General features: G+C 45.7%; 1 protein-coding gene across 9 annotated transcripts in view; it reads right to left on the bottom strand.

The window, feature by feature from the left end:
* nid2a (nidogen 2a (osteonidogen)) overlaps positions 1 to 21048 on the bottom strand; it is a 277646-nt gene that overhangs the window by 151372 nt on the left and 105226 nt on the right. For 7 of the 9 annotated variants that reach the window (XM_072489757.1, XM_072489756.1, XM_072489755.1 and 4 more), the window contains exons 14-16: positions 11151 to 11390; positions 9474 to 9719; positions 51 to 296 (exon numbers count right to left, since the gene is read on the bottom strand). The exons of 1 other annotated variant lie outside the window; for it this stretch is intronic. In XM_072489757.1, the coding sequence (XP_072345858.1) occupies positions 51 to 296; positions 9474 to 9719; positions 11151 to 11390 (732 nt within the window). The remainder of the gene's footprint in view (positions 1 to 50; positions 297 to 9473; positions 9720 to 11150; positions 11391 to 21048) is intronic. One more of the 9 variants, XM_072489753.1, reaches the window with a different exon arrangement.

Below are 21048 nucleotides of genomic sequence, written 5' to 3'. Positions count from 1 at the left end.
CATTTTTCTTATAATACCAGTTATTCAGCATATTTAAAACTCTGACTAACCTGGGAGCCCACAGCGTGGCTGACCTGTTCCAGGTGGTGTCCGAGTCCCAAGGATTTCCTGCCCATTTTCATACACACACCAGCAGTGTCCTGTACTGCCGTGACATTGCAGAGGTCTGAAGTTCCCTTCTTCATCACACTCGGGGATATGGATTCCAACAAGAGGTTGAGGCCCACGCAGGCTCAGCTCTGTTTGCAGTCTCTCACGGTGCTGTTCACACGCAGTCTTTGGACGTTCATTGGTCGCTAATCAAAAAAGAGAAACTGATTTTGAAACAAATACAGATTAAAATTAAGATTCTCTCACACGGATTCTCCCACATCACTTTTTGTAGCGTTGTTGTCATCCATCTGGTTACAGGATAGAAAGCCAAGTCAATATGCTTTAAATGCAACACATTTCACATGCTATAGTTAATTTATCACCTCAAATTGATCCAATTCTACCACCACCTAGGGTACATCAGTGAGTGTTATATAGTTCATTCATGACACAACCCAACATTTGTTAACTGAAAAATGTTACTTTTTGAGAATTAATTGAGGGTGTTAGGATCCTGAGCCATACCCCAACATTTGTTGGGATCCCGGACCAGACCCCAACATTTGTTAAGATATTGGACAAGAACCCTTTTTTAATTGTTAAAAGGATACTTCATCCCAGGAGTGATGACTCTGATCAACGGATATCTTTTATGTTAAAACAAACTTTAATTTAAACACCGAATTAACCACATTAACATCAAAGAAGATAGCTTTACAGTTATCAGTCAAACATTTCTTAAGTACAAGGAAAAACCTAAACTTAAGCCTACATCTTCACTAACCCAAGTTTAGCAAAGCCCATTACAGGTCAAAAGCCACTTTTAGATAAAGTTCGCAAACACACTGTTACTTGCTGTATTATTGTGCAGAGATTTCTTGTAGAGATTTCTTGGAGGGATTCAGGCACAATCTGGAAATCCTTCTGTCTCTGTCAGATTCTGGTTCAACCTGACAGCATTTGGCAAAACTGCTGTTCAACTTAAAAATTCCTCGCAGACTGCCAAAACTATATCAAACTGCAAAACTACAGTCAGACCTAGTTCCTCCCACTAATTACATTGTCTCTGATGTTCCATCTCCTGCTTAGTTAGGACTACATACAATCCCACATAAATGATCTACTCTCCAAGGAATCTCCAGCAATCATAACAATGTTGCATTAGGTATCACTCTGTAAATAAATAAATAGTTTAAATTAATAATTGCCGCATCTTTTATGACCTCTTAATTACAGCTTTAGCAGACACACAGTCTGGATTTTTAACATAGGTTCTTTAATAATATTACTGCAGCACATACAAAATACAATATATACATATATACCGATTTCTTACATTAATCACATGAGAAACTGCTTCGGTAGCTGTATATTGTGGAGCTAACTAACTGGTGCTGTAATTGGAAAGAAATTGGTTCGATAGTAACGTGATTGTGTCAGAAAATGTTATGTTGCAATGCAAAATGCTATTGGGAAAAACATTTAAATTGCAAACAAAGATGTTGAGGGGACATTTAACTTGACAGCGTTGGGTGGGTTTACGAGTAGGCGGCTAGTTAAAAGAACTAATTATAAGTGTGTCAGCAACCTGCCAACTTTCACCTTTAACATCTGGCTGACCTACAGCACAGGGAAAACCCTGTAGCACAGACAGGTTGGCAAGCTAAACATGGCATGTGCTTATTATCTGCTCTCTTAAGCCTGAATTCTGCATTCAGAGGTGTGCACACACATTTTCCTCGTTTCCTACAATTCCCGAGGGAAATCAAGGCGCGAGGACAGCAGAATTGAAGGGGCTGATGAGTGACAGGCAAGAAATGGCTGAGAACCCACAAGGGCTTTCTTACCAAGGTAAAAAGGTGTTCGCTCACAGGATCGGAGAGCATGCTTTCACTGCCTTAAACATGATTTCCAATACCTTTTCTAGGCACATGAGGAATAAGATGGGCAGCAGCAGTAACACCAGCAACAGGAACAGCCTGAAGCTCAACCAGCTGTCCATCTACAGGAGAAAAAAGGGCGAGGCCAGAGTGGCACGGTGGCGCAGTGGTTAGCACTGTTACCTCAAAGCGCCGAGGACCTGGGATCGATCCAGGCCCCTGACCGCATGGAGCTTGCACATTCTCCCCGTGTCTGCGTGGGTTTCATCCCCACAACTCAAAAGATGTGCAGGTTAGGTGGATTGGCCACATTAAGTTGCCCCTTAATTGGAAACAAAAATGAATTGGTACTTTAAATTTATTTTGAAAAAAGGATGAGGCCAAGCTCGAGCTTGCTGAAGGTAATACCCCCAACACAGGGTATAGAGGCAGAGGATTAGATCTCCAAACATACCTAAACAACAGTGCACCAGAAGGTTCAGAGATTTACATCAGGTTTTTGCAGCCTCCTGCGTTATATGACCACCTTCCAAGTGGGTACATGTTGTCAGTTGCAGTCAAAGCCAGCACAGACAGGGTTTCATGATCTGCCTCCTTCTCTGGATCTGAAGGCGATATTTCATAGAATCATAGAATTTACAGTGCAGAAGGAGGCCATTCGGCCCATCAAGTCTGCACCGGCCCCGACAAAGAGCTTCCTACTGAAGCCCATGTATCTACCCTGTCCCCGTAACCCAGTAACATTATTTGGACACTAAGGGCAATTTAGCATGGCCAATCCACCTAACCCGCACATCTCTGGACTGTGGGAGGAAACTGGAGCACCCGGAGGAAACCCACGCAGACACGGGGAGAACGTGCTGATTCCGCACACACAGTGACCCAGCAGGGAATCGAACCTGGGGCCCTGGAGCTGAGAAGCAACTGTGCTAACTACTGTGCTACCATGCTGCCCACAGATTTGTAGAATCCCACAATCTGCTGCCTACAAGGACATCTCACGGATGATGGCTATATCATGTTTGCTAGAGCCTGGTCCATTTTTCTACCGATGGGGCCAGTCGGAATCTGTAGGTATTGCCGCTGTGGTTGGATTCTCAGGCGTCCTCATAATCACTGGCTTCACACGTCAGAATCAGGATACCCCAGAAAATCCTGGAATCTTCAACCAAAAGGGTTTCTAATCCATCAATGATCAATTCATCTGCAATCACCAAAAGATCATTCTGTGTATCTACAAGATTTCCAGGGAGCCGTCATGGTGCTTTGATCCTCCATCTGTCAAGCCTCCCTGTGATCTTCACACCTCAAAGCAGAGTTAACAGATTGCTCCACGGAGATAAATGCACGCCTCTGGAGACACATCTGCTGACAGCTGTGAGGAGCCCAGACAATGGCTTTCAGTAATGGTACAACAGAAGCCAGCTGAGCTAGAGCTGTGAGAGGGAGTGAGAAATCAGGATGCTGAAGGTGCAACCTTGACAAATCTTTTGGTGCACTCAGTATGTGGAATCCAGGGTATCCAGATTGATAGTTATTCATTGCATCCTGTACATTATTGCACAGCGAGAACTTGAGTTCCCGCTGGAGGAAGGTGTTGCGCAGTCTTCCTCAGTACAGGAGCAGGAGGAGGAAGAGTATGATGTAGCGAGCAAACCAACAGCAGCACACCTAGCTGCCAGGCCATGGGGCAGTGCAGCCATCCAGCACACCAATTCTGAACCCATTAGGCCCAAATGTAACAACGTAACACAGTGTAAAACACACAGGCGATTCTCCCTGGTTAACTAGAAACCCTCTTTATTAGTCCCATGTGAGGCTATCTTGTGGCTTCCGCATAGCTAGAGGGAGGTTGTTCATTCCTCTGTACTGACTGCTCACATGTTCTTAGCTGACGTCCTCTGGGTTTTGGAGCCCATGAAGAACCAGCCAAAGATTTCCCCAACCGCATCTGTGCCGGGGCAGATTCGGACATCGAGACAGGAAGCCAGCATGTCGGGCTCTGTTTGCGAAGGTAGAACTATCAATGACCACCTTTGCAATCTACTAGCTGCCAAAGAAGGTGTACCTTTATACAGCTCAAAGACTGCAGTCAAGGGTCGATGCTCCATCAAAAGGGTACAATGATGCCCATAAAGTAATGGGGGAACCATCTTACACTGAAAATGATGCTGAAAATGTCTTTTTCCAGCTGAGTGTAATTAATTTCTGCATTAGTAAAAGTGTGTGAAGTAAATGCTATCGGCCATTCCTCTCCTGAAGACAGTGTGCGAGACGACTGCACCAACCCCATAGGGCGAAACATAAGAACTAGGAGCAGGAGTAGGCCATCTGGCCCCTCGAGCCTGCTCCACCATTCAATGAGATCATGGCTGATCTTTTGTGGACTCAGCTCCACTTTCCGGCCCGAACACCATAACCCTTAATCCCTTTATTCTTCAAAAAACTATCTATCTTTATCTTAAAAACATTTAATGAAGGAGCCTCGACTGCTTCACTGGGCAAGGAATTCCATAGATTCACAACCCTTTGGGTGAAGAAGTTCCTCCTAAACTCAGTCCTAAATCTACTTCCCCTTATTTTGAGGCTATGCCCCCGAGTTCTGCTTTCACCCGCCAGTGGAAACAACCTGCCCGCATCTATCCTATCTATTCCCTTCATAATCTTATATGTTTCTATAAGATCCCCCCTCATCCTTCTAAATTCCAACGAGTACAGTCCCAGTCTACTCAACCTCTCCTCGTAATCCAACCCCTTCAGCTCTGGGATTAACCTAGTGAATCTCCTCTGCACACCCTCCAGCGCCAGTACGTCCTTTCTCAAGTAAGGAAACATCACAAGCTAATTACAATTTCATCTTGGGATTATCATGAACCAACAGCTCTGAGTTCTGTAAAGCTTCTTTCACTTTATTGTCTGAATTCTCATATTCTTCTGACCAGAGCCATGCCTGTTTCACACAAAGCAACATAGTAAAGATTTCGATCATGTTGCTAAATTCGGCACAAAAATATTTATCATAATTGATCAATTCTAAAAATTACTTTAATTGTGTCACAATTTCAGGACGTTATATTTCTAAGATTGCTGACATTGTCTTTGATTATTTGTGTAAACCATCGTTGTCGATGACATGGCCAGATAATTTGTGGATGACTTGGAAAAAGTCACACTTTTCCTTAACTCTCATGCTGTGGCTTTGTAACCGCTTCAGGGTAGCTTCCAAATTCATCAAGTGCTCCTGTTCATTCGAACCGGTGAAGAGTATATCATCTAAATGACGTTGCACTCCATTCAATCCCTTTAGAATTTGATCCATGGATCCTTGAAAAAGAGCAGGCGCAGATGTTATTCCAAAAAGAAGTCTTCTGTAACAGAACACGACTTTGGGCATTACGATAGTGAGTAGTGGTTGTGAGTCGGCAGCCGCACTCATCTGCAGATACGCCTGTGAAAGATTTCATTTTACTGAATTTCTGTCCTCCAGAAATCCAGCAAACAATTCTTCAATCAGCAACAGTGGATAATCATCTATGCACAAAACTGGGTTAATAGTAGTTTTAAAATCTCCACAAATTCTCACTGAGCCATCCTGGTCTAATACAGGAACAATTGGTGTCACCCAATCACTTGTAGCAACAGGTTCAATGACTTCTGTCCTTACTAATCGGTCTAGTTCTTCTTTAAATTTAGGCTTGATAGCGTATGGTACAGTCCTAGCTTTGAGACATTTGGGTGTGTTGTCTGGTTTGAATTTTAGGTATACTTCAACTCCAGTCATAGAGCCTAGTGAATCTTCAAACACCTTCCCATACTTCTTCAGAAGTTGTTGCAAGTTGCTCTTTGAATCCACTAATTGATTGGCTGTTTCCCAGTCAAGCTTAATCTTAGCCTATCCCGCTCTGCCAAATAGAGCTGGAAAATTTCCACGGACAATGTGAAGAGGCAACTTCATCGTCAGTCCATCTGCTTCCACTTTCACCATAATGCGCCATTTTAATGAAACAACCTATTCAGTATGTGTCCTCAGGATTACATTTGATGGTTTTAAAGGCATCTGCCTCAGCTTTTGATAATAAATTGGCTCAGGTATTAGCAATGCTGCTGCACCTGTATCCACTTCCATTTTATTTCACAACCTTCACCCTGGGACATACGAATGCCCCTCCTGCATTGCTAATCACTCATTTCTGGATAAAAGCACTGCCTGCAATACACTCATGGTCACCCTCCTATCACCAGTACCTTGGATTCACCACCCAGGACCCCAATTGTTGACACCACCAACCCCACCCTCTCGGACACTCTTCCACCCCCTTCCCCAAGACACTCTACTTCCACCCTCTTCCCCGTTTAGCCTGTCTCCTATATGCAACCTTGGCGCAGCTTTTGCTAATGGCATTCAATAGGAGGTCCCAAGAATACATAACTTTGGTTCTTTCGTCACAAAAGAGGACACAAATCAGATACCAGAAATGTTGGACAATGAAAGGTTTAGTGAGAGGGAAGAACTGAGGGAGATCAGCATTAGTAGAGAAATGGTGCTGGGAAAATTGATGGGATTGAAGGCTGATAAATCCCCAGGGCCTGAGAATCTGCATCCCAGAGTGCTTAAGGAGGTGACTCTGGAAATAGTGGATGCATTGGTGGTCATCTTCCAGGATTTTATAGATTCTGGAACTGTCCCTGCAGATTGGAGGGTAGCTCACGTCACTCCTATATTCAAAAAGGGAGGTAGCGAGAAAGCAGGGAATTATAGACCAGTAAGACTAACATCGGTAGTGGGGAAAATGCTTGAATCCATTATCAAGGACTTTATAGCTGAACATTTAGAAAGCAGTGGCAGGATCAGTCAGAGTCAGCATGGATTTATGAAGGGAAAATCATGCTTGACAAATCTGTTGGAATTCTTTGAAGAGGTAACCAGTACAGTCGACAAGGGGGAGCCAGTCGACTTTCAGAAGACATTTGACAAAGTCCCACATAAGAGATTATTTTGCAAAAGTAAAGCGCATGGGATTAGGGGAAATGTATCCAGGTGGATAGAAAACTGGTTGGCAGAGAGGAAACAAAGAGTAGGGATTAATGGGTCATTTTCAAATTGGCAGGCAGTAACTAGTTGAGTACCACAGGGATCGGTGCTTGGACCCCAGCTATTCACAATATATATTAATGATTTGGATGAGGGAACAAAATGTAACATCTCAAAGTTTGCAGATGATACCAAGTTAGGTGGGAGGGTGAAATGTGACGAGGATGCAGGGATCCTACAGCATGATCTGGACAGGTTGGGCGAGTGGGCAAACCAATGGCAGATGCAGTATAATTTGGTTAAGTGTGAGGTTATTCATTTTGGAAGCAAAAACAGGAAGGCAGATTACAACCTGAATGGTTGTAAATTGGGAGAGGGGAGTATGCAGCGGGTCCTGGGTGTCCTTGTGCACCAGTCGCTGAAGGTAAGCATGCAGGTGCAGCAAGCGGTAAAGAAGGCTCATGGTGTGTTGGCCTTCATTGCGAGAGGTTTCGAGTATAGAAGCAGGGATGTGTTGCTGCAATTATACAGGGCCTTGGTGAGGCCACACCTGGAGTAGTGTGCGCAGTTTTGGTCTCCTTCTCTGAGGAAGGATGTTCTTGCTCTCGAGGGAGTGCAGCAAAGGTTTACCAGACTGATTCCAGGAATGGTGGGACTGACATATGAGGAGAGATTGACTAGGTTGGGATTGTTCTCGCTGGAGTTCAGAAAAATGAACTCATAGAGACTAGACAGGGTAGATGCAGGTAAGGTGTTACCAATGATGGGTGTGTCCAGAACCAGGGGTCACAGTCTGAGGATCCAGGGTAAACCATTTCGGACATATATAAGGAGACATTTCTTCACAGAAAGTGTGGTGAGTCTGTGGAATTCATTACCACAGGAAGTAGTTGATGCTAAAACTTTGAACATTCACGAGGCGGCTAGATATAGCACTTGGGGAGAATGGGATCAAAGGCTATGGGGAGAAAGCAGGATTAGGCTATTGAGTTGGATGATCAGCCATGATCATGACGAATGACGGAGCAGGCTCGAAGGGCCAAAAGGCCTCCCCCTGCTCCTATCTTCAATGTATCTATGTAAGAGGGCAAAATCAACATCTACTGACCTCAGTGTCATGGATGAAGTGAAGCTCACTCGGGACACGCCATTTATATATAGTTGTAAAAGTGAATGTTCTATATTCTTGCTGGTGGAGAATTTAATTTAGAGGTGAATTTAATTCCAGCAAAGTGATCTTTTAATGCGCATGCTTGAGAACTGGCAATGTCGTCAGAAAGCTCAACCTGCCTTTAACCTGCCTTCAAAGTCAGGGGAACAAAATTCCAACGGTTTATATGGAAACTCAGTTTACTCTTAGTTAGCCAATCCTCTGTTCATACTAATATATCACCCCCAACACTATTTGGTTTTATCTTGGGTAGTAACCATTTATGTGGCCTTTGGCAAAAGGCTTTTGCAAATCGGAATGCACTACATCTATTGGCTCGCCTTTTATTTACCCTGCTTGTTACATCATCAAAGAACTGTTTCAGTGATGGTCCCTTGACGAGTACGTTTAGCCTGGTGTTTCCTAATGATCGCAAAACCAAGAAACACCATGCTATCTAACGGGACTTTGTTGCAATCTGGGGCCTCAGCGGAAAATGCCCTGCCGAGCCGAACTTAGTCCCGTTTTCCGCACTGAGGAGCTCTGCTCGCCGGAACTGCTCAGTGCAGGAGGAGATCGGGATGCCATTTCTAAATGGCGCCCTGATCTCTTGACCCCCCCCCCCCCACCCCGATGTGACTCTCGAAACCCTCAAAGATGTCTCCCCAGCCCCGCACCCCACCTCACATGGGCAGGGCATCCCCGGTCCCCAATCCCCATCATGGGAAAAAGACCAGCCTGGCACCTTGGCACTGCCAACCTGGCACCCTGGTAGCGCCCCAGGTGGCACTGCCAGGATGTCAGTGCCAGGGTGCCATGCTGGCAGTTCCAAGGTGCCCAGATGAAAAAGCAGTGCCAGGGTGCCACCCTGTTCAGAGGGCAATTTCTGGGACCCTCCGGTCCTCTTGGAGACCTCCACCCCAAGTGACGTTCCAACTGGTCGCCATTTGTGGGAACCAGGACTGAATGGCCCTTGCCTGAGGTCTCCGAGGCAAAAGGGTTGGATCCCAGGGCCTCGGTAGATCAGGCGAGCGCATATTAGTGAGACTAACTGTCTAGCTCTAATATGCAGATTTGCCAAATATTGATCCCGTCCATAATGGGCGGGATTCAGATCACGACATCTAGCAAGATCCTGTTTGATTTCGTGAGGCATAGTGAGCCAGGTAAATCCCGCAAGAGGGATCTCCCAGCATCCACCAACTGTGCCACGCCCCCATTTGTTTGAACGGGGGAACAGAATGGCCGCTAAATTGCGGCCAAAATCTCTTTGAACTCCTCATTTTCCCTGCTTTACTGGTTTAAAACACTGACTGACCTGGCTGTCCACACTCTGGTTGACCAGTTCCAGGTGGTGTCCTAGTCCCAGGGATTTCTTGTCCGTTTTCATACACACACCAGCAGTAGCCTGTACTGCTGTGACATTGCAGAGGCCTGAACCTCCCTTCTTCATCACACTCAGGGATATGGACCCCAACAAGAGGTTGCGATCCCCGCAGGCTCAGCTCTGTTTCCAGTCTCTCTCGGTGCTGTTCACAAGCTGTCTTTGGACGTTCAATGGGTTCTAATCAAATGAAAAGAAACTGGTTGAAACAAATACAAATTAAAAGTACAAATCCCTTAAATACGTTATGTAGCATCCACTAGCTGCTATCACTAATCCATTTATAAACTTTACATACAATACATTTCACACAACCTAGTCAATTTATCACCTCAAATTGATCCAAATTCAATAATTATCAAGGATACCCCTATGCCCACCAGGAGTTAGTATTTTGAACAAGTGTTAAACAGTTCATTTGTGACACAAGCCCAAATCTCTATTATCTGATATTACTTATTGAGAGTCTGTTGTGGGGAACTGCCTTGTCAGTGGTATCCTGCAGAACCTCCTAATTGAAGCGTTACTGGAAAGAAATTGATTTAGTAGAATGTGATTGTGAAGGGAAATAATGTTATTTCAGAGAAAACTTTAATTGGGGACCAAGATTCTGAAGAGGGGGAGTGGGATTTTAACCTGGCCAGATGGGTGAATTTGCGATTGAATCATTGGTTAAAGGGGCTACAATTTCCATTGTGTTGAGAATCCAGCAGCAGCGCACCTAGCTCCACCTTAACCTCAACGTGCCCTGCGTGGGAATCCTACATGGGACAGGCAGATTGGTAAGAAAAATGTGTTAAATTTTCAACATCATTCTTTTTTAACCCTGAATTCTGATGTTAATAATGTATGCACAGATTTCTGGGACTTCGAGGACATGCCAGGGAAATCAAGGCGAGAGTTAATGGGATTTGAGAGGGCTGATCAAGGTACAGGCAAGAAATGATTTAAACACAGGGCAGCATGGTGGCACAGTGGTTAGCATTGCTGCCTATGGCGCTGAGGACCCGGGTTTGAATCCCGGCCTTGGATCACTGTCCGTGTGGAATTTGCACGTTCTCCCCGTGTCTGCGTGGGTTTCACCCCCACAACCCAAAGATGTGCAGGTTAGGTGGACTGGCCACATTAAATTGTCCCCCAATTGGAAAAAATAATTGGGTACTCTAAATTTATTTTTAAAAAGAAATGATTTAAACACTTAGATTTCATCTATTTCCTTACCTGGGTGAAAAGCCTTTGCTCGTAGGATTTGTTCTGAAAGCGTGCTCTGAATGTGATTTCCAATACTTTGGAAGTCAATTCTACTATTCTGGGGTTTATATCGATTGATCTACACTGCTCATATTTCAACATTCAGCCCAATGTGGGAGCTACCTTACCCTGGACCACAGATCAGAAACAAGACAGACAGCAGAAGCAGCAACACAAACAGGTACGTCACAGCTATAATAGATAACAGGTGCCTCTATCACTGGTTTCTGTGCTAATCGACTTCAAGGAATTACACCAGTACCTATTGCCATTCAGATCACTTTTTAAAGCAATGTCCTTTTTGACCTATCATCTTTGCTGCAACATAGGCCATTCTCTAAATTTAAAACACTGACTGACCTGGCAGCCTGCACTCTGGTTGACCAGTTCCAGACGGTGTCCTTGTCCCAGGGATTTCTTGTCCATTTTCATACACACACCAGCAGTGGCCTGTACTGCTGTGACATTGCAGAGGCCTGAAGTTTCCATCTTCATCACACTCAGGGATATGGATTCCAACAAGAGGTTGCGATCCATACGACTCTGCTTGCAATCTCTCTTGATACTGTTCGCAAGCAGTCTTTGGACGTTCATTGCTTGCTAATCAAATAAAAGTAAACTTGTTTTGGTACAATAACAAATTAGAAGTAGAAGAAGTCGCTCAAACTGGGTGGCACAACATTATCTTCCTGGAAAGGTGTGTTGACACCAGACTCAGTATCATTAACATGTGATATTCTTTCAGATACCTTATATTATTTTCACTACCGTCACAATCAGGCACACACCGCTGCCAACCAGAATTACTGCCAATATTACATTCCAGATACAATCTTAGATTCCTTTATTATTTGATATATTTTAGATTTTTGCGATTCTATTGTAACAGTGATGGCAACATAAGAACATAAGAACATAAGAACTAGGAGCAGGAGTAGACCATCTGGCCCCTCGAACCTGCTCCACCATTCAATGAGATCATGGCTGATCTTTTGTGGACTCAGCTCCACTTTCCGGCCCGAACACCATAACCCTTAATCCCTTTATTCTTCAAAAAACGATCTATCTTTATCTTAAAAACATTTAATGAAGGAGCCTCTACTGCTTCACTGGGCAAGGAAGTCCATAGATTCACAACCCTTTGGGTGAAGAAGTTCCTCCTAATCTCAGTCCTAAATCTATTTCCCCTTATTTTGAGGCTATGCCCCCTAGTTCTGCTTTCACCCGCCAGTGGAAACAACCTGCCCGCATCTATCCTATCTATTCCCTTCATAATCTTATATGTTTCTATAAGATCCCCCCTCATCCTTCTAAATTTCAACGAGTACAGTCCCAGTCTACTCAACCTCTCCTCGTAATCCAACCCCTTCAGCTCTGGGATTAACCTAGTGAATCTCCTCTGCACACACTCCAGTGCCAGTACGTCCTTTCTCAAGTAAGGAGACCAAAACTGAACACAATACTCCAGGTGTGGCCTCACTAACATCTTATACAATTGCAGCATAACCTCCCTAGTCTTAAACTCCATCCCTCTAGCAATGAAGGACAAAATTCCATTTGCCTTCTTAATCACTGTTGCACCTGAAAACCAACTTTCTGCGACTCATGCACTAGCACACCCAGGTCTCTCTGCACAGCAGCATGTTTTAATATTTTATCATTTAAATAATAATCCCTTTTGCTGTTATTCCTACCAAAATGGATAACCTCACATTTGTCGACATTGTATTCCATCTGCCAGACCCTAGCCCATTCACTTAGCCTATCCAAATCCCTCTGCAGACTTCCAGTATCCTCTGCACTTTTTGCTTTACCACTTATCTTAGTGTCGTCTGCAAACTTGGACACATTGCCCTTGGTCCCCAACTCCAAATCATCTATGTAAATTGTGAACAGTTGTGGGCCCAACACTGATCCCTGAGGGACACCACTCGCTACTGATTGCCAACCAGAGAAACACCCATTAATCCCCACTCTTTGCTTTCTATTATTTAACCAATCCTCTATCCATGCTACTACTTTCCCCTTAATGCCATGCATCTTTATCTTATGCAACAACCTTTTGTGTGGCACCTTGTCAAAGGCTTTCTGGAAATCCAGATATACCACATCCATTGGCTCCCCGTTATCTACCGCACTGTTAATGTCCTCAAATAATTCCACTAAATTAGTTAGGCACGACCTGCCCTTTATGAACCCATGCTGCGTCTGTCCAATGGGACAATTTCCATCCAGATGCCTTGCTATTTCTTCCTTGATGATAGATTCCAGCATCTTCCCTACTACCGAAGTTAAGCTCACTGGCCTATAATTACCCACTTTCTGCCTACCTCCTTTTTTAAACAGTGGTGTCACGTTTGCTAATTTCTAATCCGCCGGGACCACCCCAGAGTCTAGTGAATTTTGGTAAATTATCACTAGTGCATTTGCAATTTCCCTAGCCATCTCTTTTAGCACTCTGGGATGCATTCCATCAGGGCCAGGAGACTTGTCTACCTTTAGCCCCATTAGCTTGCCCATCACTACCTCCTTGGTGATATCAATCCTCTCAAGGTCCTCACCTGTCATAGCCTCATTTCCATCAGTCACTGGCATGTTATTTGTGTCTTCCACTGTGAAGACCGACCCAAAAAACCTGTTCAGTTCCTCAGCCATTTCCTCATCTCCCATTATTAAATCTCCCTTCTCATCCTCTAAAGGACCAATATTTACCTTAGCCACTCTTTTTTGTTTTATGTATTTGTAGAAACTTTTACTATCTGTTTTTATATTCTGAGCAAGTTTACTCTCATAATCTATCTTACTCTTCTTTATAGCTTTTTTAGTAGCTTTCTGTTTCCCCCTAAAGATTTCCCAGTCCTCTAGTCTCCCACTGATCTTTGCTACTTTGTATGTTTTTTCCTTCAATTTGATACTCTCTCTTATTTCCTTAGATATCCACGGTCGATTTTCCCTCTTTTTACCGTCCTTCCTTTTTGTTGGTATAAACCTTTGCTGGGCACTGTGAAAAATCACTTGGAAGGTTCTCCACTGTTCCTCAACTGTTTCACCATAAAGTCTTTGCTCCCAGTCTACCTTAGCTAGTTCTTCTCTCATCCCATTGTAATCTCCTTTGTTTAAGCACAAAACACTTGTGCTTGATTTTACCTTCTCACCCTCCATCTGTATTTTAAATTCCACCATATTGTGATCGCTCCTTCCGAGAGGATCCCTAACTATGAGATCCTGAATCAATCCTGTCTCATTACACAGGACCAGATCTAGGACCGCTTGTTCCCTCGTAGGTTCCATTACATACTGTTCGAGGAAACTATCGCGGATACATTCTATAAACTCCTCCTCAAGGCTGCCTTGACCGACCTGGTTAAACCAATCAACATGTAGATTAAAATCCCCCATGATAACTGCTGTACCATTTCTACATGCATCTGTTATTTCTTTGTTTATTGCCTGCCCCACCATAATGTTACTATTTGGTGGCCTATAGATTACTCCTATCAGTGACTTTTTCGCCTTACTATTCCTGATTTCCACCCAAATGGATTCAACCTTATCCTCCATAGCACCGATGTCATCCCTTACTGTTGCCCGGATGTCATCCTTAAATAACAAAGCTACACCACCTCCCTTACCATCCACTCTGTCCTTCCAAAAAGTTTGATACCCTCGGATATTTAACTCCCAGTCATAAATTTTTTTATAACAGTTTCATAAATTTTTGTTCCAGGAATTTGCTTTGAAAGAATGAGGCTGTAAAGGATTTAATGGGTTGAACAAACAGCCTGTGACAATGGAAACGTATGTGCGATGCACAAAGGGATCACGAGGGCACTTGGCCCTGCCATCACCAAAGTTGTCTGCTGAAGATGGCAGGTGGTGAAGTATTCAACGGCAGAAGTAAACAGATGTCCCACAGGCCTGAACACTTCTGTGAACTGTACTGCTGTGAGTCAGATATCTCTCAGTCCGCATTTGATGCCCTCTCACAGCTTCCAGTCATGGACGAGTTTGATGAAGAACCCTCATCACTGAGCTTGAGAAGGCCGTAAACCGCTTAGCACAGAAAGGTACCAGACAAGGATGGAAACCGAGCCAAACTGCTCAAGCACGGAAAGTCCCATCTAACGCCATGCCTCCAATCAACGTCTACTTTTCTGTTGGAAAGTATGCTCCATTCCACAGGAATTGTGTGATGGAAAAATCACCATACAAAAACAAAGGCAACAGAGGAGACTGCAACAACTGCAGAGGCATCTCACTCCTGAGCATCACGGGGAAGGCCTTTGCTAGAGTCACACATAACAGGCTCCAAATACTTGCAGATTGAATGTCTGCAGAAACACAGCCCGGTTTCTGTGCCGGCAGTTCTATTGTGGCCGTAAACGACCCCACCTCGCAGCCAACAGAGAAGTATAGGGAAGGGGGCAAATCCCTTTACCTTACTTTTGTGGATTTCATTAAGGCACGCAACAGTGCCAGAGGTGCAGGGCTCTACAAGACTTTGGGGAAAATTGGCTGTCCACCAAAGCCCCTCTCATTCGCTCCATCTATCATAAAATTGTACAATCTGATGACTGCACTTCTGACTATTTCAGAGCAAAGAATGGAGTGAAATTGGGCTGTAGCCTCACCCCCATTCTGTTTGGTATCTTCTTCTCCATTCTACTGATTGTTGGTTTCTCTGCAGATGGAATGAGCCTATTTGGACACTGGGTCAGACGACAGGTCAGACCACAAGTTCGACAATTCTATCAAGGCCGAAAGCAAAGACAAAAACACATTGCTTCCTGATCAGAGAACTCCCCTATGCTGGTGATGCTGTGCTAGTCATTCAAACAGTTCACTCAGTTACTCATGGGCTGTCTCTTCCCTGCCTGTAACTCCTTCGCCCCAACTACAAACGTCAAGAAAACCTGGTTGTGGGATAAGGCCTTATTTCTCACTCATGATCACACTAAATAACGTCCCACTGGATGCAGTTCTCAAATTTTGTTACCTTGGGCCCACATGATACTGATAGGGGGAAAGCATGGCCATTTTTGGGTAACACAGGAAACACACAGGGGACATCATGCTGACCCCGAGGATCAGGCTATCATGGTCTAATAGGCCTGTGATCTCAGAACATTGCTGTCTGGCACCAAAACATGGGGACAACCTCCAGCTATCAAGAAAAGAAGCTCCATAATTTCCATTTTCATTGCCTGTGGCAGGTTATGAGTATATCCTAGCAGGATAAAATCACAAATGTGGTAGTCCATATCCCAGACTGTGATGAAGAAGGGAACTTCAAAAGATGGAGCGCCCAACTTTGTTTGTAATCATCAAACAAAGGCAGCTTCATTCGCTCAGACATCATGTCCGCAGGATAGAAGATGGTCGGATATGCAAGGACTTTCTGCATGGTAAGGTAACTGGAGCCAGATGACCAGAGGGACATCCAAAGGTGTCCACTTCAAGCATTCTTGTAAAGCCTGACGTGAAGGCCCTAGGCATCAATTATCACACCTAGGAGTCACTAGCTGACTTCAGAGGGAAATGGTGATGCCCCCTGCAGGCCAGAGTGCACCACCACGATGACCAGTGATCACAGCAGATTGGCAACACCAAAAACGGAACACACAGCCAATATGGAATATGCAGAGATTGTGGCAGAACCTGCCTCTCCGGGAGTGGTCTCTTCAGTCATGAGCAAAGGTGCGCCATCGGAAGGCATCCCATCTGAAATGGATTGTTTGTGGCTGGCCCATCAACTTTCAATGGCTGTATAGAATTTATTTTTCTGAAAGGTGATTGGTAGAAAACTGTCCTTGGGTAGAAAGTTTTCTATGTCGCAGAATTGTATGCTGGCAAAAATGTAGCAAAATGTGGGAATTTAACTTACAAGAGAAACTGCAGACACTGGGATAATGAAACAAAAAGATCAAAAAGCTAATGCACTGAAATTTTATTCATTTTACTTTTTTGTGGTTTCGTTATATTTATTTAATTTTCAGGTTATTAATTATGCCTCTTGATTAACCTTAGGGTGAAAATAAGACCATAACACATAGGAGCAGAATTAGGCCACTCGGCCCATCGAGTCTGCTCCGCCATTCAATCATGGCTGATATCAAGGCAGCACGGTGGTGCAGTGGGTTAGCCGTGCTGCCTCATGGCGCTGAGGTCCCAGGTTCGATCCCGGCTCTGGGTCACTCTCCGTGTGGAGTTTGCACATTCTCCCCATGTTTGCGTGGGTTTCGCCCCCACAACACAAAGATGCACAAGGTAGGTGGATTGAACACGCTAAATTGCCCCCTAATTGGAAAAAAATGAATTGGGTACTCTAAATTTATTTGTTTTTAAAAATGGCTGATATTTTTCTCATCCCCATTCTTCTGCCTTCTCCCCATAATCCCTGATCCCCTTTTTGATCAAAACCTATCTATCTCTGTCTTAAAGAGACTCAGTTATTTGGCCTCCACAGCCCTCTGCGAAAAAGAGTTCCACAGATTCGCCACCCTCTGGCTGAAGAAATTCTTCCTCATCTCTGTTTTAAAGGATAAACTGCCATATTCCATATCTGCAAAATCTCAATAAATGGTGAGAATAAGGAAGTTAGAAATACAGCAGGAGAAAAGAGAGATCAGTCAAAATGAAGGAAGCTGGTTGGCAACAGAAGAGGATGGCGGGGACTTCCAAGATGACCATGGAGTGAGTGGTCGCACATAGGGCAGCTCCGGTTCAAAGGGGTTGATTTGAGCTTTTTACCCGAAAACGGGGGAATTTTGACAGGACAGTGTCAAAAAGGTGTGGAGGAGATGTTCCTCCCGGGAGTGGCATGTTTGCTGGTTATCAGACCCGGCAGAAGAAGGTTAAAGACCTGGCCAAGGAACTGGAATAGACTTGTGGTGCAGCAACAATTGGAAAGATGGCGGAGGGGGAAGGGTTGCCACATGCTGGAAAACCCCAGATGGAGCAGGTGATGGTGTTCATCAGAGAGGAGTTCCACAGGCAATGAAAGGAGATACAGTAGGTTTTTGGAAGGAGCGGTAATACTTGAAAGGCTCGATAGAGAGAGTCGAAAGGTGCATGGAGGCACAGGGGTCGCAGATCCAGGTGATGGAGAGGGTGATGTCCGACCACAGTGATCAGGTTGTGGCACTGGAGGGGGAGTTGGGTTCCTGGGGAATTGTTGCAAGTCATTAAGGGCAAAGGTAGAGGAGCAGGAGAACAGATCGAGAAGGCAGAACCTGCGTATCATTGGCCTGCCTGAATGTGTGGAAGGCACAGGTGCTATGAGATACGTCTCAAGGATGCTGGCGGGGCTGGTAGTGGAGGGGGTGCTGGAAAAGGCCCCAGAGATGGATAGAGCGCACAGGTCGCTAAGGCAGAAGCCAAGAGGTATACAAGTGGCTGGGGGAGCAGGGAGGCGAGCGGGTGGTGAAGATCAAGGAGAAATGGGAAGCGGAGTTGGGAGGGGTGTATGGAGTGAGGCACTGCGTAGGATAAATGGGACCTCCTCTTGTCCAAGGATGAGCCTGATAAGGTGGTGCACAGGGTGCATAAGACTCGGGCGAGAATGAGTGGGTTCTTTCAGGGGGAGGCAGATGAGTGTGAGAGGTGTGGGTGGGGGCCAACGAATCACGCGTACATGCTTTGGGGTTGTGAAAAATTGGGAAGATTCTGGGCGAGAGTGTTTGCAGTCTTAGCTAGAATAGTGGAGAATGAGGTGGACCCGGACCCTTTGGTGGCGATACTTGGGGTTTCAGAGAAGCCGGAGCTCATGTAGAGGAGGAAGGCCGATGTCTTGGCCTTCGCCTCTCTGATTACACGGAGACGAATTTTACTGGAGTAGCAGTCGGCATCGCCACCGGGGGTAGTGGCTTGGTTGGGTGATCTGTATGACTTCCTGCGATTGGAGAAGATAAAGTGTGAGTTAAGGGGGTTTAAGAAAAGGTGGGGGATGTTTGTGACCGTATTTGAGGAACTGTTCGTCGTGGGGAGGCGGGAGAGGGTGAAAAAGGGGAAAACTCTGTACAGTTGATGACTGGGAAGTATGTTTCCCAGGGTATTTATTTGCTGTAACTTGTTTTGATACATGTTTGAAATAAAATACATTAAAAAAAAAGGCAGAAGCCAAGAGCGGGGAAACCACCACGGGCGCTGATTGTGAGACTCCACAAGTTTGTGGAGAAGGAAAAGATACTGCAGTGGGCCAGGGAGAAACGGCACTGCGAATGGGAGGGGAATAAAGTCTGAAGCGGAGCTAATGAAAAGGCACACCGGGTTCAACAAGGTCAAAGTGGCTCTTTATCGAAAGCAGATCAAGTTTGGGGTGCTGTACCCGGCAAAACTGTGGGTGACGTTTGAAGGCCGAGAGTACGATTCAGAAACCCCAGAGGAGGCCAATGACTTTATTAGAGATCATAAACTGGGGGAGAATTGAACGCTGATGGGAGAGGGTGGAGTTGGAACAACGGAGTTCGGAAGGGTAGTTGGTGCTGGAGGACGTGGGGGTGGTTTCTTCTCTAGTGGTGCGATTGTGTAGTTGTGATTACTCGTTAAGGGGAAATACGTTTGAAAGGGGACAGCTGCTCCCCGACCGCCTGTGGTGGTGTTTTACTTTTTGGAGGAGATGACCTGTGGCTTTGAATGTGTCTTTGTTTGGGTGGAGAGGGGGAGGTACACAGGGAGCAGTTTGCACAGATCAAGGAGGGAAGGGTGGGAGGGAGGGGCAGGAGCTGGCAAGTAATACTGGTGAACGGAAGTAAGGTGGGGGAGGTGGCCTCGGAGGTTGGCCGGGGCGGATGCAATGTTGCAGAGGAGGAGCAGGGTCATGGATGGAGAAGAGAGCCATCTTGGATGGGCCCGGTTTAGGGTGAAATTAAAGGGGTTAGAATCGGTAGGGGAAGATGGTGGACAGCAGAGGGGACTGGGGGCGCATGCCTCTTGTAAATTTCGTAACATGGAACATGCGGGCTGGACGAGTCAGTGAAAAGGTCTCGGGTCTTTGCGCACTTGAGGAGCTTGAAGGCGGGAGTGGTCTTTTTGCAGGAGACACACCACCATCAGGTTAGGTTGAGAAAGGGATGGGTGGGTCAGGTATTTCACTTGGGTTTCGATTCAAAGTCGCGCGGGGGGGGGGGGCACCATCCTGTTGAGCAAACGGGCGGGGTTTGTAGGGGCCAAGGAAATGCGGGATCCAGGAGGTAGATATATACACGTGATAGCGAGCGGGTAGTTGGAGGGGACGCCGGTGGTGCGAGTGAATGTATATGCACAGAATTGGGACGACGTGGGGTTTGTGAAGGGGTTTCTGGGAGCGATTCCAGACCTGGTCACGCACCAGTTGATCATGGAACGAGATTTTATCTATGTAATGGAGCCGAGGGTGGACAGGTAGAGCCCCAGGTCAATGGGAAGGTGAAGGATGGCAAAGGAGCTGGGAGGGTTTATGGAAAGGACGGGAAAGGTGGATCTGTGGAGTTTTAGGAACCCGGGGAAAGAGTACTCCTTCTCCAACATGTACAAAATATGCTCCAGAATTGATTTCTTTGTGGTAAGCCGAGAGGTGTTGGTGGGGGTGGTGGGGCAGAGAATGCGGGAATCGTGATTTCTGACCATGCATTGCACTGGCTGGAGGTTCGACATAGCTCAAAGCAGGAACAGAGGCCGGGATGGAGGTCACACTTGGGGCTTTTAGAGGACAAGGGATTCTGTGGCAAGGTGCAGTCGGTGATTAAGGACGATGTGGAGTTAGACCAGAATGGGGCAGTATTGGCAGCTACACTCTGGGAGGCATTGAAAGCGGTGGTTCAGCGGGATATTATCTCGTTCAAGGCTCACAGAGATAGGAGAGGAAGGGAGGAGTATGGACGGTTATTGGGTGAGACAGTCGAGGTGGACAGAAAATATTCGAGGGCCTCCACCAAGGAGAGATTACCGAAGAGAAAGAGGTTAGAGGGGCAGTTTGACAGGCTGATGATAGGAAAGGCTATTGGGCAGCTACTGAGGGCGAGGGGGGCAGTATGAATATGGAGAAAAGGTGAGCTACATGCTAACCCATCTGCTACAGAGGCAGGCCGCATCCAGAGAAACCCTGAGGGTACGGACAGGGAAGGGGAAAGTTGTGTCGGAGCAGGTGAAGATAAATGAGGCGTTCAGGGAGTTCTATGAGAAATTGTACAGGACCGATCCGGGTGGTGAGGAAGGGGACACGGAGCTGTTTTTGGACGGGTTGGAATTCCCATAGTTGGATGAAGAGAGGAGGCGGGCG

The sequence above is a fragment of the Scyliorhinus torazame genome, chromosome 2, assembly GCF_047496885.1.
Source record: "Scyliorhinus torazame isolate Kashiwa2021f chromosome 2, sScyTor2.1, whole genome shotgun sequence".
Taxonomy (NCBI): Eukaryota; Metazoa; Chordata; class Chondrichthyes; order Carcharhiniformes; family Scyliorhinidae; genus Scyliorhinus; species Scyliorhinus torazame.
The sequence above is the reverse complement of the archived record's forward strand: the minus strand, read 5'-3'. Positions and strand labels throughout refer to the sequence as shown.